Source organism: Lissotriton vulgaris, chromosome 10 (assembly GCF_964263255.1).
Source record: "Lissotriton vulgaris chromosome 10, aLisVul1.2, whole genome shotgun sequence".
In the NCBI taxonomy this organism is placed as follows: domain Eukaryota; kingdom Metazoa; phylum Chordata; class Amphibia; order Caudata; family Salamandridae; genus Lissotriton; species Lissotriton vulgaris.
In genome coordinates this window covers 928,633,043-928,657,559 of record NC_141698.1, presented here as the reverse complement: position 1 = coordinate 928,657,559, position 24,517 = coordinate 928,633,043, and the positions used below count along the sequence as shown (strand labels likewise).

Genomic DNA, 24,517 nt, shown 5'->3' with positions numbered 1-24,517 from the left:
TTGTCCTGTTATGCATGAATGTATTTTCCCAGGATCATAAATTTAGGGCCTGCTCCACTGTTCCGAAACATTCCCGGAAGCCGAATTGTAGATCGGACAAAGCACCCCTTTCCTCTACCCACTGCTGGAGTCGCTCAAGGATGACCCTGCCGGCTACCTTGCCCAGCGACTCCAACAGTGAGATGGGACGATAGCAAGTAGGCTCCTGGCGGTCTTCCTTTTTAAAGATTGGGACCATGATGGACTTGGTCCAGGACTCCAACAGCCCCTCTTTTGCAGCTGCCGTGCATACCCTGGTAAGTATGGGGGCCCAGAGGTCCACGTTGTAATTAAAGATGTCCACTGGGACTCCATCTGGCCCCGGAGCTTTTCCATTTTTGCTTAATTTTAGGGCCAGAAGGACCTCAGAGATATCAAATTCAATTGAAATGGGGTATACAACGGCTGGGTGGATTACATCTTCGCTTCCTATGTGTTTTTTCTGGAAGATTTTTGAAAAATGGGATACCCAGGCTCCTTCTTCTATGGCCACTTCGATTTTAGGAAGATTGTCATCCGTTAAGAATGGGGACTTTATTATTCTCCAAAATGCCTCACTATTTTTATCTAGGGCACTTTTATGCAATTCGTCCCACAGAGCCTGTTTTAGTTCAGCCTTTCTTTGGTTTCGCACAGACAGGTATTCTTTTCTAAGTCTGGCAATTTGCTGTGGATCTCTAGCATCCTTGTTCAGGGCCACTTTTAGCTTGGAGTGTGCCAAGGTACAGCTATGATTAAACCAACCTTTCTTTTTTGATGTTTCTGCTTTTGGCTTTGTTGTCAAGAGGCCCTTAATGGTAGTTAGAATTATGGAGAGGTTACTTAGAACTTCCTCCTCTGTCACAGTTAAATCAAGGCATTTTATGATGCATGAGTAGGCTGATTTAATCAGCTCTTCCGTAATTTGCCCAGGATGTATCTTCCCCCATTTTAAAGAGTACCCATTTTGCTGAGCCAGATGTAGTTTATTCTGGCTCAAAGCTTTTGCTATTGTTAAGGTAAGGGATTGTTGGTGGATTAAGTTAAGTTCTATCCTAAGGGCCGAATGATCACTTAATATATTTGGTAGGACTTCGAAGTGCTTGGTCCTATTTGACAAGCCATCGGATAGGAGGATGTAGTAGACTGTTGACTGGTATCCCCTCCCAACATATGTTGGGTCTAACTGCTTAGTATTAGAGTTCGGGTTATTGACTATTAGGAGATCCAAGCCTGATAATGGGTCATTCATAGCTGTGCCCAGTTTGGTATGGCAGAAATGGGTAAGGGGGGGTATCCTGCTCATTCACCATCCCACCACAGTTTTTTCCCGGGTGTGGGCAGGGATGTAGATTAAAATCCCCCTCTCCCCCCATAAAAAGAAAACTGCACCTTTACCTCCTTTCACCTGTCTAAGATTGCAAAGTTTTTCATTAAGATTTGATACCACCCTCAAGAATTCTCCTTCCTCCAAATTATTATAGAAGTTAATAAGCAGGACGGTCTCATTTTTGGGTAAGGAAAGCGAGAGAAGCTGGAAATTTGCGTCCAGTTCAACAGTAGTTATTTTTATTTGCTGGATAGTATTTGCTATATAGATGTTTAATCCCCCCTTGGCCCTACCCATGCTCCCTACCAGTGCTGGGGAAAAATACGTCCTAAATCCCAGGAGGTGAAGTTCTGTCGGTGACCATGTCTCCTGAAGGCAGACAATTTGTTGTCTACCTATGAAGGTCATGGCACTCCCATCTTCAATCTTGGGACGAAGGCCGGCGATGTTCCAAGAATCAATGCTTAAGGTTTGGGGGTCCTTGTTAGGAGCTTCAGCTATTTGTAATTTAGGATTAAGCTCTAGGTCCGTTGGCTTGGGCCTAAAATGGTCTTTAGCCAGTGGTGGTCCATCAACGGACTCAAGACCACTATATCTATTCATCGTTGGGATACCACTCCAGCCCTCCCAGGACGGTGGCTCTCTATAGAGGTCCCTCTGATGTTGTCCTCCCCATTCTTCCTTTTCTCTACCCCGATTTCGAGGGCCCACTGTGTGCCAAGGTCCATCGTAATGGTAACCATTACGGTGTCTCGGGGGATAAAAGAAGGAAAGGCGCTTTGTTCCTATACCGCCAGTTAAACTCTGGTGTTCCCATGAACAGATGTGGTCGACCACTCTAGGATCTTCAAACGTAATAAGGACGCAATCTCCGTGTATTGTTTTCCTGCCATGCCCTACCCAGGGGGCTCTTCTTACCATCAGAATCTTAGTTGAGCAATGAGGCAGAACTGACCGATTCATGCTGAGCCAATGTTGGACCTTGTTCTTTAGTGACCAGATTGGCTCAGAGTTTTGATCCGCCAGTTCTGGTACGCCAGTCATTACAACTATGAAGGGACTAGCTTCTGGTGGAAGATTGACAGAGAATCTTCCATCAGAAGGTCCTCTGTCCCACCCTCTGTTCAATTGTGTTGCTGGTGTTTTTGGGCCAGTGTTGTTATGTTCCAGATTAGTAGTTGTGATAATATTTGGGGTATTACTTAAAGGGTTCTCTATTATCTTGCTTTTGGTCGCTATGCAATAAATTGGTTTAGGTGCTGCCCCTTGGGGGAATAGATTGTTTGTTTTGGGCAGTTGAAGTGGAGGAGGACTGCTTGCCTCCCCCAATCTTTTGTACCCCCTGATTTGGCTTGACTTTTAAGGAAGTTGTCAGTTCGGCTAATGCTTTTTCTATTTGGGACAGTCTAACTTCTAATGGTGTAAATAGTTGCTTGAATAAATCTCCAATTTTTATTAGCAGTTGTGTGTTAGAATTATCATCTGGCTCATTTCTTGGTGGGGGGTCGGTTAGGGTTTCTGCACTAATAGGAGCCGGGGTATCGTGTGATGTTTGATGACTGATCACCGTATGGACATCCTGATCTCCTTTCGAGGGGGTGCGAGGTCGGGTCCCTCCTGCCTTTATTAGAAGCTTTATTAGATTTTTTAGTTTTTTGGTTGATTGAGCCTGTAGGTTTTTTTTTCATTATTGCTCCCTCTCTCCTCCCCCTTGACTGCCTTATCTCCTCTGGGGTAGTTTGGATCGCTAAGTCTGGGGTTTTTTCGAAGTCTAGGGTTAATTGTGATTCGGAGAGCTGTGAGACCGATAGATCAACCGTGTTTGGTATGCTATGCCTTTGACCACAGCCTTCACTCCCTCCAAGATCCCTTGGCTGATCCGGCATTCTTGCTTCTGCCAGGTGACCCATAGAAGATCTTTTTTTTGCAAGAACTAAATCTTGGGACACTCTACGTTCTATGAGCGAAATGCTCTGATCTATGAACGAATTGGCCCTAGTGATGAAGTTATCTAGGGATCCTATAAGTTGCCTATCCTTAGCGGCAGTTTTGCTTCTGCTTCCTCGTGTAGACATAGTGAAAATTTAGGAAATGCCTAAGTTGGGATGAAAACAGTGAATAAATAATAAGTACCCCCAATATTGATTTAGAACAAGTAGAAAGTACTTACAGTTTGGGAGCTAGTCCTGAAAGATGAAGGTTTTTAGAGGGGGGGCCCGGCCCGGTCTTTAACGGTCTCCAACGGGCTACAACGGGCCCGCCCTTGTCCCGGGCTTCTCCCGGGACGCTCCCGCGCAGTGGTATGCTGTGCCTGCTACAAGGGGTGGAAAAGTGGTCGGGGCGGGGCAGGCAGGGAGAGCGGACCAGGTGATGGGGATTGGTCGTGCAGGGGCTCCTGGGAGACGGAGTCCCTGACAACGCTCGCAGCCCTGCTGCAAATTACCCCTCACCTCTCCCTGACCGAAGCACTATAAGCGCTACAGCAAATGCAGAATCTGTTCCTGAGCTGGAAACCGCAATGCGGGACCCGCGAAGCGGGTCCGGCGAGCAGTGGGCAAATCCAACAACGAGCAGTAACGGCGATGGGTCAGGTCGGGTGCTCCTCCTCGCTAGGCAAAGTCAAAAGAAAGAATGGTGAAAAGACAGTGGTATTTCTAAACCTTGTTGATGACAAAGGAAGCACTATGTGTTTTTAAAATACCCCTCAGACACTATGAATCCCATAGTGTCATCCTTCATCATGAGGGTCTTCCCGTCCCTCTACGGGGCGGGGCGTGCCTCTACCTACGAACTACGTGGGAGCCCTAGTTGTTTTTGGAGTCAGGCTATGTGTATTGTGAAAACAAAAGTGAGTGGTAGGGGGTGAAAATATGTGAAAAACGTACGATATTTAAAAATTCCCTGGCTAGTAGGAAAAAACAATGTATTCACTTCTCTAGCTGAGAATGTTAAAATGGGGTTGTGGTAGGGATATTTACTTTGCCCTACTTGGTCGACATGTTTGTTAAACTGGTGATTTTTATCATAATTTGAGGCCAATTCGCTGTTTTTTGCATAGAAAAGCCTCTCACACAGCGATGTTCATCATTTTTTGAGAGCATTTCACCGTATTATTGCCAAAAAACACACACACATCACTCATAGTATATACACTCAATTATCTTGCCATGTCAGATTATGTAGCAAAATCACTTCGTTTTGGTCATGGAAGAGATCCGTATTTAAATTAGCTGCTTTCGGGGAAAACCGTCTACTGGTGGCCCTTCGTACGACTGAGGAGTTTGTGTTGGGCCATTTATTATCAGAATATTTTGCTTGGAAACATGGAGGGTTATTTTCAAAAAGACATTGTCCGTGACTCTGAGATATTTCAATCAAACTGCGCGGGCCACACATCATTGTCTATCTCAGTAAATAACTTAATACCCTTGAATTACCGTCCTGAGATGGAATACATACATTTGTTTTGCGTGATAAAGCCCCATTAGCTTGGCATCAGAGGAAGAGTTTGTCAGACGGCCACTGTGGAGAATAAACCGTTTGTATAATCCGATCCAGACTTAATAACATCAGAAATGAAACCCTTTAACACCCTATTGAAAAGCTCAACTAAACCATTTTCATGAGGTTCATAAACAGACACAGTATGATGAATAATGTTCTGTCGTTTGAGAAAATCCCCCATTTCTAAAGAAGTTAACTGGACCCCCTTATCAGAGACCAGGGTTGAAGGGCAGCCTTCTCAAAAAACCCTTCTTTAAAAAACTCAATCACATTTGATGTAGAGGCTGTAGAAACAAATTTGACCTCAGGCCATTTAGAGTGGTAATCGATGAGAACAAGGGCATAACGTGCGTCAGAAGGTAAACACCTAAAAGGACTAGAAATGTCAAACGCGATTTTTTTCCATGGATCAGTTGGCCAAGGTGTAGTTTTCAACGGAGGAACATTAACTTTTAACATTTTCTCACTCCCCATACAAACTGAACACTCTCTGACCTTCCGATCAACCATGCGATCCAAGCCTGGCCACCAAAAATAGTTCCTTATTAAACGCTTCATTGCAGACATACCTGGATGCATTCTGTGAGCGAAATCTAAAATAACACCTTTCATTGGAAAAGGAGGGACACATTTTCCAGACTTGAAAACAAAATTGTTCTCTAACTCTAACTCATCATACACTTTAAACATGGGCATGAAGTCCTCAGTTACATTTTTCTTGTCAGGCCAACCTTCTAAAATATATTTCCTAATGGTCTGTAAATAAAGATCTTGTTTATCTGCAAGAGACCAAGATTCCTCAGAAATATCTTCAAACGTACCCAACAACACATCCTGTAAAGATGTGACCACATCAGTATCATCAAGAATATCGTTTGAGGACATTTGGCAAGGAAGACGAGACATAAAATCAGCAATGACATTTTTTTTTCCAGGGACATATTCTGGTGTAAAACAGTATTCTTGTAACCTAGAGGTCAATCTGGCAATACTTGCAGTTGAATTCCACCCCCCACCTGGAGAAAGGATATTCACAAGGGGTTTGTGATCTGTTTTTAAAATGAATTTACTACCCCACACATAGTTCCTGAAATGTTCAATTGCCCAAACGCACGCTAATAGTTCTTTTTCTATGACAGCATATCTGCGTTCACTATCATTCAAAGTTCGTGATGCAAAACAAACATTCCATTCTTCTTTTCCAGATCTCTGAAATAAAACAGAACCAATACCGTACATGCTTGCATCAACAGTGATAATACAAGTCTTGTTTAAACAGAAAGGTTTAAGTGTTGGGGCATGTAAAATTTCCAATTTTATATTTTCAAAAGCAGCCTGCTGTTCAGTACCCCATATAAACACATTACTTTGTCTTAGAAGTTTCCTAAGCGGCCCCATTTTTGCTGCGAAATTATTTACAAATTTGCTATAATACTCACACATGCCTGCGAAGGAAAGCAACTGTTCCTTGTTGGATGGAGGAGGAGCGTTGCTAATACTGTCAACATTTGATTTCTTTGGTACAACACCATCACCGGATAATGTGTGACCAAGATATTCAACAGAATCCTGAAACAGTTTACACTTATTAGACTTAAGTGTTAGACCACTTTTCCTCAGTTTCTCACACACACAACGCAAATGCGAAACATGTTCTTCAGTGTTAGTAGAATAAATGAGGATATCGTCCTGGAAACACTTGACAAACTTATCAACATCCCTGAAAATGTTAAACAGAACCCTTTGAAAAACGGAGGCTGCAGATGCCAAACCAAACGGCATCCTAGTGTATTGATACAGACCCTGAGGAGTAATAAATGCGGTAAGACACTTAGAATCTTCAGTCAAAGGGATTTGATGATATGCGGACCTCAAGTCGAGGGTGGAAAAAACTTTTGCTCCTTCCAACTTGGACACTACCTCATTTATGTTGGGAAGGGGGTGACAATCCACAATAATAGCTGTGTTTAGAGCTCTTAGGTCGACACACATCCTCAAACTTTTGTCAGGTTTCCTCACCAAAACAATGGGAGAAACCCATTCTGCAGACTCAATGGGTTCAATGATACCTTCTGAAACTAAGTCATCCAAATTTTTCTTAAGTTCTTCTGACATTTATTGGCACTACCCCTAAACTCTGTTTAACTGGAATAACAGCCACTTTAAGTTTTATCTGATGTGAAAAATGTTGTATCATACCCAACCAGTCAGAAAAGACATCCTCAAATTCTGATTTAACCATATCAGCCTTTCTTTGAGACACTATTAAGGAAACATTGTCACCTTCAAACGTGTGATGCAAAGAAATAGGGTCTCTAGAGCGTGGATTAAGAATTATTCCAAATTTCCACTGGTCTTTCCAACCTACAACATTAACACCTTTTACTGCCACATATAATTTTACCTTGACACACCTAGTTCTAAAAGTAAGATCAACTAGAAAAAAACCTAACATGTCAATCCTAGTACCATTAAAACTCAAAGGAGAGGCATCAGGTGATATAATGTTGTTCAAATCCAGGACTGAACCTAAGCGTTCCTCAAAATAGTCCTTAGTAACTATCGTCCACGGGGAACCTGAATCTGCCATAAGATCAATTTTTAAACCCAAAACAAACATTTCACAAACGGGCTTTTTAATGGGACACTCCTCCAAACATGCATTAACACAACTAATATCTTCAGAAAGATACACAACAAAGCCTTTTTTATCGTCAGAACAAGACGAACCAGACGCACAAGAGCAATTGCAAGTTTTTACACTATCTTCAGAAGCATAAGCTATTTTGTTCCTAGTATTTTGCACAAATGTCCTCACATCTCTACATACAGTAGAAAAATGACCCAGTCTGCCACATTTTCTACATTCTTTGTTGATGGCAGGACACCCAGCATACGAAGCAAAATGTCCCTTACTTCCAAACTTGTAACAAGTAACATTTTTGTCAAATCTTTTAAATTGCCCTGAAGTGTTAGGTTTAGAAAAATTTTGAGGAACATGCAAATTTTCAGAAGTTTGACTATCTGTCTGTTTAACCAAACACACCTCATCAAGAGGCTCAGATTTTTGCTCTGAATGTTTTTTAACAGTTAACATCCATTTTTCTGATTGTTCTAAAGATTTAGCTATAGAAATTGCTTCTGATAATTTTGGATCCCCCAACTCCCACAAACGTTTTTGGGTTTTCTTATTTTTGACATGAACAATAATCTGGTCTCTTAACATTTCATCTCACATATTACCGAAATTGCAATGTATAAATAATGATCTTAGTGCAGTGATGAAATCATCAAAAGATTCCATATCATGTTGTGCACGTGTATAAAACGTATACCTATTTAAGGCAATATTTGACACTGGTTTAAATCTTTTTTCTACTCTGAGTAATGCTTCCTTATATACATTTGAACCATCACCCTCCCCCTCTGCTGGTGCGATGGGTGACAATGCTCTGAATACCATTTGTCCTTCTGAACCTAAGCAATGCAGCAAAATACTTTTTTTTTCTTTTGGACCCCATACGTTCACCATTGATGGCCTTCATATAATTGAAGAATTCTTCCTTCCACCGTGTCCAAGGAATGGGAGGATCACCTTTATTTTGAAGAAATTTCTCTGGTGGATCAAACTGCATGTTTGCTAAGATGATGGATGAATAAACTTAAAAATAAGAAGTTGATTTCTAATGTTGTTACTTAGTAAATAAAATAATGAGTAAATGGCCCAGTAGATGAAACTGTCAATAGAAAATGAATAAAAATCAAGAGGATACCAGACTTGCTGTGGCAAATATTGATGTTCCAAACAGTCTATAGAAAATTACATATCAAAGTCAGAAGTAAATTTCAAAACTGCACAAAACTTACTTCGTGTTTCCGCTGGAATTGTAGATTAAAACTACCTTAAAATGCGCTATAAATATTTATGAAATTACTTGCGAAGATAAATATTCATGATGATTTGAGCAGAAGCGGCGCTTTCAAAAGCCGGCACTCCCGATTATTTGCGTTACCATGGAAACCATTATCAACAAAATGGCCGCCAGATACGCGATGATGCGATGCGCATTCACGTGACGGACTTGATGACGGGATGCGTGTCCTTTCCCCGTATAGTCGCTGTGAATGCTTACATTCTAGATGTTCACAGGAAAGAGTGTTCACGAGTCTTCTGGTGCAGCGGAATGTCCACGAGAAGAGTCCGCGAGTCTTCAGGTACGGCGGGTGCAGCGGCAATTAAAAAATAAACACAGTCTTGAAAATTTGAAATCCTCTTAAAATTGTAAAAAATAGCTTCACTCACTGTTGGTTCAAACGAATTTTCCGGGATTTTCGGTGATTGGTGAAGATTAAGGCAGGCAAAACAAGTCTTTACTCCATATAGATGCCTCCAGTTCAATTAAAATTCACTCACCGAAAATGTATAAAAATTGACAAAATACAGTTCTACACCTGTGCTGCTTGATAGAAGGTTCACCTCGTCGCCAAAATATGTAATACATTCAGCAAGCAGGAAGGTTGAAGTTGTAGATTTATTAATAAGCAGCACAGCAACAGGTGATGACAGCCAACCAGCTCAGAGCAGTAAAACAATAACTGACTCTGATGGCTTGCAGAACACAGGCGTTCTAATGGAACTGTAATCAACTAAAACATAACAAGGAGTATTTAAAGATACAGTAATGAAATACAATATAATGAAAATGTAACAACACTACTTCACATTGAACATTATCTGGTGTCTATAGATACCCCAGTTTTGGATGCCGAGACCAGTGAGGCTCTCAATGCTAAACTTACTCTAGCGGAGGTTCAAGCCGCCATAGCTAAACTTAAATCTAATGAACCCCGGGACATAAAGGGATCCCTACAGAATTCTTCAAACCATACTCTGGGGTAATGGGTCCTCATCTATTGAACTTAGTTATAGAAGCAGATAATCGGGGTATCCTTCCACCCAACCTTGGGCGGACGGAAAATAGTGGTTATTTCCAAAGATGGTAAGCCTAAAGAGCATTGTGACTCATATCGTCCGATATCTTTACTGAATATAGAAGTCAAAATACTGGCTACTATACTGGCCTTCAGACTCCCAACAGATTATTATACTTTGGATCTATAGGGATCATTCGGGCTTCATGCCTGGGAGATCGACCCAGTATAATCTTTGTAGAACACCCAACTGGCTGAACAAAATAAAGTATAATTCAGATCCACATATCTTTCTTGCACTTGACGTTTAAAAGGTGTTTGATGCAGTGCACAAATTATTGTATCAAGCCGCAACAGCAATAGGCCAAGTTAACGGGGTGTTGTCAGCAGAGTTCTCTATCGGTAGAGGCACCAGGCAGGAATACCTTCTGTCCCCTCTTCTTTCCGCTCTCACTATAGTGTCCATTGACAGTACTGTGCATAACCACCCTTGAGCCAGAGGCTTTAAGATTGAGGCAGAACCCGGGTTTGGAGAAAAGATCTTGATTTACGTGGATGATATCCTGCTTTATCTGACTTACCATTCATTTTCCCTTCCAACTCTTTGAGCAATACGGGAACTATTCGGGCTATAGCATCAATTGGGATAAGTCCATGCTTTTCCTCCCACAGAGTGGGCTAGAGATACCTCCACACCTGCCCTGCTTAACTCTCACTGCACTCTGGTTCAATACCTGGGCATATTTAAGACAAAAAAAGGGAAACTTGCTACATGCATAACCTTGGGAGGGTGGTGCGTGCTTGTTCATAGGACATCAAAAGATGGAGAAGGTTGCCCTCTCACACTGATGAGGAAGGGCAACCATGTTTAAAATGATCTCCCTGCCCAACTTTCTTTGTCCTGCAGAATACTTACTATAAGATTCCAGCTGAGACCTTCCAGCTGATTGACAGTGATATGCGAACCCTACTGTGGGACAGTAAGGACCCTAGAATTGCTAAGATAACTTAGCACCATAACCAATATAATGGTGGACTTTCGCTGCCAGATATACAGGCCTACTACTGGGCCACACACCTTATCAATATTTATGACTGGCTTTTTGCACCCCTGGGTCACGCCACTTTTCAGCTTGAACATGATCGTTTGGGAGACAGATCTTGTATCCACTATTTATATGAGGTATGGGAGGGTTAAACGTCTTCTCCGGGCAACACAAGCTACAGTAACTACACGGAACAAGGCCAGGGAACTATTGGGTGGCACGGGAAATTCACTAGAGAAACACCGCAATGGATGGGCAAGTGGCTCCCTGTGATACAACATGCCTGATAACCTGCATAATCTATGGGAAAAGTGTGAAGAAGACGTGGGAGTGCTTGAAGACATTGATTGGAAGGCAGCCCTGATGCACCTACGGGAAGTTGCAATAAAGGCCTGACTCCAATTAGTTCAATTTAAAATATTATATAGAGTGTACTATGATAGATGCTGCTTGCAAGCAATGGGTAGGGCGCCGACCCTGTATTGTTTCAGATGTAGGAAAGCAGAGGGTAACTTCTTCCATATGATTTGGGGTTGCCTCCTAATTCAGGACTATTGGGGGGATATTATTAGAGAATTCAGCAGAGTGCTCTCGGCCAAGCTTTCATTGGACCCTAAATTCCTTATCCTGGGAATCCCTAATGATGTTGATTAACCATGTGCTCAGCTGTCGCTTTGTGGTTTTGGCCTTCTAGTAGCCAAAAGGAATATTGCCCAACATTATGGAGGAAGAGAATGCTAATGGCAAGTTATTAAGTGTGGTCAAACAAACCAGACGTTTTAAGTGCTGTAAAAGACCAGTAAAAGGTTTGTAGTGCCTATTGGTATACGACAAAAGGTTTTTCTATTAATTGTCACTAAACTGAATATTTATTGTTTTATAATGTATATTAAAATGGTGAATCCACATGTATAAATTAGCTTTAGGATAAAATTGCATCTTAGAGAGTAGCTATTTATGCAGTAACTCCAGTAGGATTTGATTCCTGTGTATCTAGACTGAACGTTCTTGGCATAAGATTCATTTGTCAGGATGAGATGAATCAAATACATAAACTGATGGATTATTTTGAGAAAATGTCCGACTTAAAACCACAGGAAGTACTACATTTTATTTCAAAATTAAGCCTCAGACTGGCTCCTATGAGTAGTGTACTTCCAAATATGAAAGAGTAACTAAAAACATCCCCAGAATCAAATTTACCACAACCTGCAATTTATTACCCCCTTCATATCGGCTATGATGATTGTCATCCAAAATGCCTTGGCTTCCATGGTGAAACCTATAGTTAAAAAAGCTTACAACCCAGGATGATTCACTTCAAATGCTTACTTCTATTCTCAGAATTCTTACTAGGAAAAGAGACCATTTAAGCCAAATGCATTGATATTTATACATGTCTTGGTTTGCACAAATTGAGTATAAGCTCTTGAATCGTACAAAATGAAATAAAGCCATTTTAGTTTCTCATGTATGCACTCCATATTGCAATTGACATACATTACTTAATGACACCTATACCAGTATAACAAAGGTGTCTTCATTTTTATCCCCAAAAATGTTTTATAACAAAAAAAAAGATAGAATAAACCTTTTGCACCAGTTGAGAATAGAAAAATTGATCAAGGGCCCATAAGGTCACTCAGGGATGTAGGACATACCAATATTTGCCAGGTTCCAAATTTGGCTTACTTGGATGAGATTGGATCTGATGACATTGGCCTATTTACAGGTCATATAACACAGAATATAATTGAAAATGTATTTCCTGATAAAGATGGCTCCCATCCCATGAATAGAGAATTGTCTTGGAAGTTTGTCATGCAGTTCGCACTTTAAGAGTAATTCAGCTAGCCCGTATATGACCCCCCCATAGATGGAACTTAATACAGTGCTCGAATTACATTTACCCATACAGCGACATATACTATGATCTGGTCATTTGATTGACTGTGCTTGAATAGTTTCAACATTAAATATTCAATTTCTGGTGTACGTGGAGGTTACATTTGTTACACTGCACCTTCCATACTTCTGGAAGCCACTATAGCTGACACCGGTCAGCTGGACCTATAGAAGCTTAACTTAGGATTCCAAATCTTTGATTATTTTGAATATTTATACCTCTAAGATTTTTGTGGAATATAACATCTGGATTATTATTGAACATCATCTACCTCCCTGTAGAAGTTGTGATTTCAACTTGGCGGGATGTTGTTTGCTATTTTTAACGTAATGAATATCTAGCCGGATCTCCCAGTACTTTCAGTCGGTAAATTTAATGCGTGTCTAGCATCAGTTTTATATGCTGAATCCTCTTTAACAAAATTAGATGACATATGGGGGGCTTGCTCTTCCATCTATATATAACACTATCACGTGAAAAGGGTGTTGTTTTCTAAAACTGGAAATTGAAGTTAAATGATGCAGTCATGAACAGGTGTGTATAGAGATATTTACTGTGTATTCCAACTTACTGTAGTGGTCTCCTGAGTTTAGCATTGACTGTGTTTTTGTATTTTATGATAACATCAGCATAGCGACACATGTTCAGTTATATCTAAGAGCCTAAGTGACCACAATCAAATTGATCTAATCCTTCAATTATGTATTACCCCAGTCGTTTATACGGGCCGTTCACAAAGGTAACTTACACTTGTGAGTAATTTACATGTGTGATTTACTATTACCATTTTGAGTAAATTTACTGCTTTAGGCTATTCCCAAAACAGAGTTTAAATTTGCCAACCTTTAATACTGCAACACCCTCCCATAGAAAATAATGGAGGTAGAGACCTAAAAAAGAAGTCAATTGAAAATAATGTTAAATTAAATAATTTAAAATAGTTACAAATAAAAGGTCATGTTGAAATGCATCTAAAAAAACCTTTATTACTTAATTATAAAATATTTTAACCTTTTTTGAATGTGCACATTAATTTAACAGTAATATTTTATAAAATATCATGAAAAGACTTTTAATTATATACAGCACTTAATTATTAGTGCTTAGTTAAAAAGTTTGAATTTAGGTGGTTATTCATTATTTAATTTCAATCCCCAAAAAAATAATTTGTTATATTAAAATTAAAGATTTAAATTTAAGTTCATAGTGGTGTAGCAGTTTTATATTTTGTTCTACATTTAAAATAAATATATAAAAAGAATTTACATTAATATTTAACATAAACATATGTTTACAAATGTATTAAGTTTAATCAACTCTTTAAATGTACCCTATAGTTTACCATAAGGGGATCTCTACCCCAGACTCTGGAGTCTCCCTATGGTAAAGTATAGAGAAAGTAAAAGTTCACTTAACTAAAAATGTGTTGGCTGTGGCTGTAACTTTAGAAGTGCTGTTTTTGAATAGCAGTGGCCTTACTCTTTTGTGGGTGCATGTTGCTTCCTAAACCCCTACTCTTCAGTAGTAAGTATGCCCCTTTTCCCAGCGACTCCTTCTGATCCCTAGGAGAGATTCGGGTGGAAATTTACCCTTGTATGTTTGTGAATAGCAATTTGGTATTACTATTGTAGTACTACTTAACATACCACAAAATGCAGTTTGTGAATAGACCCTTATGTCTTTTTATGAGATTTATTAACTGTATTTTTTTATGATTGTACTTTGTATCGATAAACTTCAGTTATTTACCACTTCAAAGAAGAATCTTAATACAAATCAAAGAACAATCAAGACTATTGTCCAACAGGAAGATAGTGTCCAATGCTAATTCCTTTTCAATTATTTGCTCCATACCAGTTTAATATCCAAGTTACACTTTGAGTGTAAAAAGCCATACTTTTTGAATTTGCCGGCTCTCATGTTTATAGTCTTTTTCTTTCAATTCAATCTATATCTCTCTAGAAACTCTTCTGAATTACTTTTGCCTGTTGTTGAATTTGGAGGTGGCTTTGTAGCTGGCCCGGATGCTGCATCCAATATCTCAGTGTCTATGACTTTTTTTAAAATTCTCTCTCTCTCTCTCTCCTCTCTCTTCTCTCCTCTCTCATGTTGGGATGGTGCAGGTCTGAAAGGGGAGGTTTGATGTACCAGTGTTCCATCCTGGGTTATGTGCCCATGTGTTTTCCTGAGTCCCTGCCCGCACCATTTTTCTGCATTCTTCTACTTCAAATCCACTATCAGATCTCCATTCCAAGAAGGGTATTTCTAACATTTAACTTATTTTTCGGTCCTAGTTGTTTCTTTTTTTTAAATATTTTTTTTATATGAAAATACATTGAGCTTACATGAGCTTCTATCCACTCTAGTTGGAAGCACCAGATTCCCACTCTGATGATCTTCTTTTCCATGCCGGACTCTTCTTTAGTCCAGGACATGCTTTTCATCAACATAGCTCTCAACTTTTGCAGTCTCTTTCTTAGTCAGCCGATGCAGATTTCAGTAGTCTGCTGAGAACTGGGATGCCAGAATATTGAGCATTGCCACCACTTGCCATTTTGCCTCTGTCACAGTATGAGGAGCATCACTAGTACAAATATGCTGGTGCATAGTTCCTTCTGGTCCGCCACATTTTCAGGTACTCTCCCTAATTGTTGGTACCATAACTTAACTCTTATTGCGGCCATAACTCCTGACACTGGTTACAGATTGATTCTTTCAAGGGGTTTCCCATTCTCCTCTGGAGTAACCACTGTAATTCCAGAGTCGACCAGTTCATGTCCTTCTGGAAGTGGGAGAGTGGATGTAAAGATAATACTGAAAGCTGCAGGCATTGTCTTTTGCTGTTTATTTGTTTATGGTTTTGGGGGTGAGGGAGAATCAAAAATTTGCTAGCATTCGCGCCAAGAATTTTCAATTCTATTAAGGACACGGAGGCGAGGATTATGCTTCTCTATTCTTTACTGCAAAATCACAGCACCCAATAAAAACATACAATTAGTTTAAATGAACTACATTGCTCATGAGTCTTGCTCATAAGCCACGCCTCCACAGCCCATAAGAACAGTCTGTACAGTCCCATAATCCTCTTTCTTTGCAGGGAACAAAAGTCCAAGAAATAATATGAACAAGTCCATAACCAGGTAGCCTTCAGGCATAAACTCTTGCGAGCAACCGTCTTTTAGTCAGACTTCTTATCTGATCCTGAAACCAAGGGAAATGAAAAACAAATAACCACTGTATAACAAGACATGTCATAACATCATTCATGGGCGGGTAAGCTTTAAGACCATTAGTAAAGCCGGGTGCGATAATCCTCTCCTCGTGTCCTTAATAGAATTGAAAATTCTTGGCACGATGCTAGCAAATATTTGATTCTATTACAGGCCCTGAGGCTTCAGATAATGCTAGTTTAACGCTTTCCAAATACCACAGATACAATATCTCCCACCGGCTATTAATAAAACATTTTGAAGGTTGACTCCGATGACCAATCAGCACATCGCATGATATCCTGAATGTTTGAACCCAACATGTATGACTTGGAGGCCATAGCGCCCCTGATAGAACGTGCCCCAAATCTTTGGAGTTCAATACCAGCTTCCTGCATGATATATCTAAGCCATCTGGCAATGGTGGCAGCCGCCACTGGCTTATACGTTTTCTGTAAAGCAATTAAAAACTGAGAACAACCCTGAGGTCTCGATGAACTTGTACATTCCTCATACATCTTTAAACAATGAACTACACATAATTTCTCATTTTCAGGAAAAGCATTGCATTGTTTGAGAAAGTGTCTTGGTATGTCCAGTAATATGAAAAGAAACTCCCTCTGGAGTAAATACTCTACCTGTAACGTCCAGAGCTCTTACGTCCGAGGAACGTCTGCACGCTGACAGGCATAGCAACATAGCTAACTTGGCAAATAACTGCTTTCTAGAAAGAAGATTGCTAGAAGGCCAACGATTGAATAAGGAAATGACCAAGGAAACATCCCACAGACCCGTATACTTGGGATAAGGTGGGTTAGCTACCCGAATGCCTTTAAGAAGCGTGCATACGACCGGATGCATGCCAACTGGTTTCCCGTCCACCAGCTCGTGACCCGCTGAAATGGCCGATCTAAAGTTATTGACCGAGCGATAAGCAAGGCCCTCCGAAGCTTTATCTGAGAGAAAATGTAACACTTAGGGTAACTCGGCACCCACGGGATCCATATGCCGTTCCAAGCACCAATCCGCCCAGTTTTTCTAGGTCAAGGAATATTGTTTCCGTGTGGAAGGGGCCCAGGCCTGTTTGATGAATTCAGAGGTTTTGTCTGAAACTCCTGGCATGTGCCACTGTTGCCGGAAAGCCTCCATGCCATCAGCATGAGGCGCCCGTCCAGAATCATTGGATGATATTCCTGAAGAGGGCCCAGGAGCAACGATGTCGACTCGGGGAGCAACCTGGGAAGGTCGCAACTCCATTGTAGCAACTTCGGAAACCAAGGTTGAGACGTCCACCACGGCGTCACCAGGACTATCTCTGCTTGTTGCTTGATCACTTGTGTCATCACCCTGGGAATCAGTAAGAAAGGGGGAAAGGCGTACTGAAGGGCGCCAGACCAATCCTGAAGGAATGTATCGGTCGCCAGTGCCATCGGGTCCGGCCTCCAGCTGAAGAACTGAGGAATTTGACATGTGAGCCTGGAGGCGGAGAGGTCTATCTGAAAGGGACCCCAAATGTTGGTTATTCACTGAAAGACCCTGGGAAGCAACTTCCAGTCGCTGTAATCCCTGAGATGTCTGGAGTTCCAGTCCGTCACCTGATTGGACTGGCCCGGGATGTACTCCGCAATCACCGAAATCTGGTGGTTAAGGCAATAATGCCAAAATTCCTTGGCTATCTCGACCAACAGAGACTACCTCGTGCCTCCCAATTTGTTGATATACCTCACCGCCGATACATTGTCCATGCGGAGGAGGATACATCATGAGGTCTGCTTTGGGGATAATGTTCGAATTGCGAACAAACCCGCAAGGAGTTCTAGGCAATTGATGTGCAAGGACAACTCCTGCTGGGACCATCTTCTGCCTGTGGAGACTTCTCCGCAGCGCGCTCCCCAGCCCCAATGGCTGGCGCCTGATTCGATAACTATCTCTGGTTGTGAACCGAATATCTCCCTGCCGTTCCACGCGTCCACGTGGCCCAGCCACCACTGAAGCTCGGTCCTCACTTCCTGAGTCAAGGGTATTGCATCCGCGTAGGACAAGCCTTTCTGGATATGTTGGATCTTTAGACGCTGTAGGGCCCTGTAATGAAGAGGACCTGGGAAAATGGCCTGAATCGAGGATGCCAGAATTCCCACCAACCTGGCTATGGCTCTTAGCGAGACCGTTTGTTTGCTCAATAACGCCAATATCTCCTTCTTGAGATACTTCAACTTCGTCTTGGGCAGGCACAACTGAGCTGTCTGGGAGTTTATCATGAAGCCGAGGAAGTCTATTATCTGAGTCAGGGAAAGAACTGACTTGGGAAGGTTGATTACAAACCCCAAATTCTGCAGAAGCGCAGTTGTAAGCTGCAAATGTTGTAGAAGGATGTCCGGACTCTGAGCCATCAGCAAAATGTCGTCCAGATAAATGATTAATCCCACACCCCGTTCCCGCAGGTGTGCTACAACTGGCTTCATCACCTTGGTGAAACACCATGGCATCGATGAAAGCCCGAAAGGAAGGGCCAAATATTCGTACCACTGGTTGTTCCACGGGAATTGAAGGAAACGTCGTGGAGAGGACAAATAGGAATGGAGAGATAGGCGTCCTTGAGATCTAATCTGACTAGTGAAGTAGTGTGGCTCACTGGTTAGAGGCGGCAGACCCGAGAGCAGAGGACGGCCCGGGACCAGGGTTCGATTCCCGGCGCGGCAGGTTTCTGGACCAGGGTCAGCGGACTCGATAATTCTCTCGCCTCGGTGCCCACTCTGATCAGCGATCACACTCGGCAACTCTGGGCATTAGCTTGCCTCATCTTCACTAACGGCCCCACCAGACCGCCGGGGATGCCTGGTCTCACCCTGGAGATACCCATTAAGGGACCATCTCTCAGGGAAGCCAGGAAGGGTTTCGCAGCGGTCGAAGCGCCTTGGGACCCTACGGGTAAGTAGTGCGCTATATAAATGCCAATACATTTACACATTTACACTAGCCAATCTCTTTCCTGCAACAAACCTGCTAGAAGATGGATCCCTTCCATCGTGAAATGGTTGTAGGTGAAAAACTGATTGAAATTCCTCAGGTTCAGAACGAGTCTGTTTCCAACTCCCTTCTTCTGAACTACAAATACGTTGCTGCAAAAACCGTGAGGTCCCTCGTTGCTTGGATCTATCACGTGTTTTTGCAGCAAGTCCGCGACTTCTCTGACTATAAAACTGTGTTCTTGTAGGGAAAAATGGAGGTGTGCGGTGAGTTCTGGCTGAAACGGAGGAGAATAGAACTCGAAGCGAAAGCCCATAATTGTCTGCAACACCCACGCATCTTGAGTCGGTGTTGCCAATTCTGAAGAAAATGTGAGTGCGACCCCCCCAAAGGTAGAGGAGAACTGTCCACTACACTCACCTGCGGACTGTTGGGCTTTAAATCCGGCTCTATTGCCACCGCCTTGGAACCGTCCTCTACTGAATCTGCGGCGTGAGGGATAAAAGGTACCTCCACGGGTGGAGACCCACTCCCCTCTGCCGCGTCCATAATCGCCTCTTTGGGGGCCTTGATTGAAATTACGGCCTGACGAGCAGCCCCTGCCTCGTCCGGCCCAGTTGAAAACACCCTGCTGGAACACCCGTTTGATCCCTGTCTGAGCTTTGCCCAGGGACGTGAAAGTTCCGACATATTTGGACACGTCCTTGACGAACCGCTCTCCGAAGAGATGTCCGCCGGCCAATGGCCCGGGTTCAGCATCCGCCAATTCGGTGACATTGCTGTCCATCCGAATCAAAAGTGACTTACACCTTTCCGCCGAAATCGTGCAGTTGGCGTTGCCCATTAAGCAAATTGCCCGTTGGGTCCAGCCCGTGAGGAAGTGGGGGTCCACCAGAGCGGAATTACTCTTGGCCACAAGGGCCATCTCCAAAATCTTTGCCAAAGGGCCGACGACGTCCAGTAACTTATCTTGGCATCTGCACCAGGCGCGGTCAATGCCTCCTTTTTGGGTCCTTCGAAAACTTCTTTAAGAAAGTGAGGAAGCTTGCGTCAATCTCTGGCGTCTCCGGCACTTTATCAGGGATGTCCGGTCTAGGGCATTTCGACCGAAGTCGGTTGCGCACTTCTCTAGAAAGACTCTTCTGGAGGTTTTTCGTGTATGTAATCTGAGACTTCAGTTGACGGAGTTCAGTCTGAGGACCGGGGGTGCATTATATCAGTAGGATCGAATGTGAATGGAGTATTGGGAGGCTCCGAAACCGATGGCGTGGAAGTTTTGGCCCTTTTTGGAGGAGCAGGCTCCTTAGAAGTATCTGTATCGGTGTCCGTGCCTGTAGAGGTGGTATCTGTGTCAATGTGCACCTTTGTCTTGCTTTTAGCCTTTGTGCCGGCATAAGAGTGATCATCCTGTGCATTGCTAGGCAGCGCTGATGGGGCTGGTGCATGCTGCCACTGCCGCTCCGCGTCTGCGCCTCCAGAAGAGGTGGCAGCGTCTGACTTTCTTTTCCCAGATTCCTTACCATAACCATGGCGTTTAGCGAAATTTTCAAGCAGCCTTTTTATAGGGCATGGTGCAGCTGCCAAAGCCTGATGGACGGTCTGGGGGAAAGTATTCTCAATGGATTTTATTCACAGATGACTGGACCGAAGCGTCCAGGGTCTCCATCAGGTGGTCATCCACGACAGCACCAGACTGTCCTTCGTTATCATCCTCCTCATCTGCGTTGGGATACTTCACTCAATGTTCCATGGCTTCTAAAGAGCTAGCCAGGTAAGTACTGTAGATACAGTGAACAAGTAGAGGTAATAATAAATACCAAGAGGAGTACGGGGGGTCAGCCCACTTGCACACTCAAACACAATACACTGGATGGGAAAAGAAACCCCCTCAGCAATGCTGTAATCAAAAGGTCAGTGGCCTATGCCAATGCACAGTATAAGGAGCGTGTACACACTCCAATGGCAGGGATTATACAGCCAGACAAGGCGATCTTTGCTCAATTGATACGTGTTCCGATCAGAAATGCATGGAGGCACTGTTCGGGGATTCGCGCTGATGTGCGGCGCCCAAGTCGTGCCCAAAAATCGCCCAAACGCAGCCCAATTGCGCGTGCTTGCGAGCGCAAGTCGGCCGTGAGCTACTCGGCGTGAACGGCGTATGCGGGCTATGAGGGAGGCCCAGACACCCGTGCTGTAGCACTTGAGAGAAAAGCTGAGTAAACAAAAGGCTGGTGAAGTCTGCTGAAAAGGTCAGTGACCGCTGCTCTTTAAATGCGACTACCCGCGAATCACTTGCGTTAACACATCGGGGTCCGCCGGCGATTAACAAAGCCGGGGCCCCGAATGAAGCACTTTGCGGGAATGCTCCCGTTTATTATGCAGGCAACAAGAATGTACAGTGCCGAAGGTGCAAAACTTTATAAATAGACAGAAAAGTCCATAATGCGCAAGTAGATATCCAAACAAGCAATAGCAATATAGATAACACCACTAATAACTTGTAAACAGAGCATTCAAAAGAGAGATAAGGGAAGGTGCACTTAACTCTTGCTGTGAGCAGCAAAGAAAGAGGATTATGGGACTGTGCAGACGACTCTTATGGGCTGTGGAGGCGTGGCTTATGAGCAAGCATCATGGTGAATGTAGTTCATTTAAACTCATGTTATGTTTTTATTGGCTGCTGTGATTTTGCAGTAAAGAATAGAGAAGCATATTCTGAAGCCTCCGGTCCTGTAATAGAATCATCACAACTCTTTTCTTTGTTGTCTGCTACTTTAGTCTTTTTCATTGACTCCGAGTCGGCTCAATTTGTGTTTAGATATGCCCTTCTATGTATGTGTATTGCCTCCAACCAGCAGAAGGATCTCTGTACTGAATTAGCTTTGCCCCTGTGAGTACCATTCTTTTCCTTTGATTTATTTCGCCCTTTCTGCATGCTTTCTAGGCGGTCAGGGCTTGTGCCCAGCGTGTGGGTGATCTCTGCTTTTGCCTCTTTCATTCTTCAACATTGGTCTCTGTTCTGCAGATGAGGGAACATCACTTTGTAAGTTCCATGGACTCCGATTGTTGCCATGCTTTGTGTAGTGTACACCGTCTCGTAGCAATCTTGTCATGCCCACACATGGCTTTCTCTTTTTCATCTACTTAATGACTACCTGGGTGGAGTGTTTTTGTCTGGGCAAACTAGTTGGGTGAGGAGTACATGCATTTCAGTCCTGGTCAAGACTTATGGGCAGCTGATGGCTTATGAAAGGAGAGGTCACTAAACTGTGAAGCGATTAAAGCTTACCGTTCCTCCTTTCCCACTACTGGTACATCCTCTTCCTGTTCCACCAAGCCAAGCTCACGAAGAGATTAATCTCACTCTCAAAGAAAACTGTTAATGAGCAAAGAAGTGACACGGTAACCTAGACCTCACAATCTACCAATATACTGGTTGATAAAGATATTCTCCATCTAAAGCAAACTCCAGTCTTTGCACGGTAAAGTACAAATAAAAAGATATACAGTTCTCACAATCTACCAATATACTGGTTGATAAAGATATTCTCCATCTAAAGCAAACTCCAGTCTTTGCACTGTAAAGTACAAATAAAAAGATGTACAGTTCTTCCCACTGCTAGCAAGAATATATGGACCACAACAGCAGAGCTCATGTTTGAAGATGATCAGAGATTGGAGGAACAGGAGTGATGTTAATTGATTACTCATATTGCCTTACATTTAGAGGGTGAAGTATTCATGTAAATCTTGGGTAATTTATGGCATTATTTATTGTTGATAAAGGGTCAACATTTCACCAAGGTATTTTAGCCTGCTTAACCTGAGTGAGGCATAATTTGATGTGCTTGGTAATGGTAAAGCCATCTTAAAATTGAGTATATTACCATTTCTTTTCTGTGTTGGAGGGAATACGTTGGGAAATGGTGGGCAGGGCTTTCCTCTTCTACGTCCTTTGCTTTTTTTTATTTTTATTTAGGGGAATGTTGCGTCTGTGAACTATGCAAGAGAAATGATGCATACAATGTACATCTGGCTTCTCTATTTTAATATGCTTCTATTCAAGTGTGTATAATCTTGGGCTGCATTGCGCACTCTGTGTACATCTATGTTGCCAACTGATGCCTACAACAACACTCAAAGTAATAAACAGATTTGAGTAAAAAAAAATTGAGAAATTGCACAAAAGAGTGAGTTATTGGAACTGGATTAAGGTCTGTTAATTTTATTATACGTCTCCGTAACAGAACTGAAAATAAATATTTGCTTTTTGATTGTATTTTTTATTTACATCTAACTGATAAAATGGTATTGACTAATGGTTGACAAAATGACTAGTTTAAAGGTTAGTTTGCTAGCAACTTTAATAATGCGTAATATGCCAATTACAGATAAATATCCGCTAGCCTGTTCTGTTTTCTACGGATGGTCAATAGTTAATGGCTAGAGGTTGACTAAAGTGATAGTTAGGCATTCAGATCAATGGTAAAACTGAATGAATACCGAGAAACAACCCAGTTTAATGAACCATGTATTCCTTCAGGTTTCTTACAAACTAGATCCAGCAGTTCACTCTTCTTTCTCAACATAGTCAAGTCAAGTGTGCACTCAAAACATAGCATGTAATTGACTCACATCAGTAACTAACTAATAAGCTAGTTTTTTTATTTTTATATACAGGAGATCTGAACCTGAATGTAGTGGCAATGGCGTTATCTGGTTATACAGATGAGAAGAATTCCCTTTGGAGAGAAATGTGCAGCACTCTCAGATTACAGTTGAACAACCCTTATCTGTGCGTCATGTTTGCCTTTCTAACCAGTGAATCTGGTTTGTATGATGGTGTACTGGTAAGACAATCTTAATTAGCATTTTATCAACATTGTTTCAGTACCGTGTTTATTTACGATTATATTCTTCACCCATTTTTATGTTTCTACTTTCCCCCTTCCCATATTTCTTTCTTACTGATAGGCATTCATTCTCCTCTCATTTCCACTACTGATGTGGCCCATGGCTCTTTGATATTGGCTGCTTATTTATAGTATATTGTATTATATTAAATATTATAAGTCTCCTGTAACCAGGGGTATAGCTTGGTCAGTTAGACGGGGGGGGGGAGGGCTCAGACTATGCAACAATAACGCTGGCATATCACGCCAATTTTTATATGAGAAGCAGTGCATAAAGGGGGGCTTATGGGTATGTGGAAAGTGAAAGGAGTGCAGATTGTGAGGTGTACTTAAAATACAGTATTTTGTAAAAATAACCATGTTTTAAGATCTTCAAAATAAAGATGAGAATGTATGTGTGTATATATTTTTTTCTGAGTGAGTATCCAAAAATTCCAGGTGAAATCCAAATACACCTTATCATACCATACTGAAAGTGATTAGAAGGGGTGTGACCTTCCCCCCCCGTCCCCCTACCCGCATAGCTACGCCCCTGCCTCTACTCCTCTATTCTCTCACTCCTGGAACTATAGGCTGTGGTTTTAAAACTGCTGCATATGGTCAATGTCAAACTGACACTCTATTAGTTTTCTTAGCCAGTAATCTGCAAGGTAGCCAGCCTGCACAGACCTGCACCAAATGTAGTATTCATG

The 24,517-nt window shown here is 42.2% G+C and overlaps 1 protein-coding gene across 2 annotated transcripts in view; it reads left to right on the top strand.

Annotated features, from left to right (window-relative positions):
* MIOS (meiosis regulator for oocyte development) overlaps nt 1-24,517 on the top strand; it is a 188,328-nt gene that overhangs the window by 37,764 nt on the left and 126,047 nt on the right. For both annotated transcript variants that reach the window (XM_086941922.1, XM_086941923.1), the window contains exon 5: nt 23,593-23,762. In XM_086941922.1, coding sequence (XP_086798048.1) covers nt 23,593-23,762 — 170 coding nt within the window. The remainder of the gene's footprint in view (nt 1-23,592; nt 23,763-24,517) is intronic.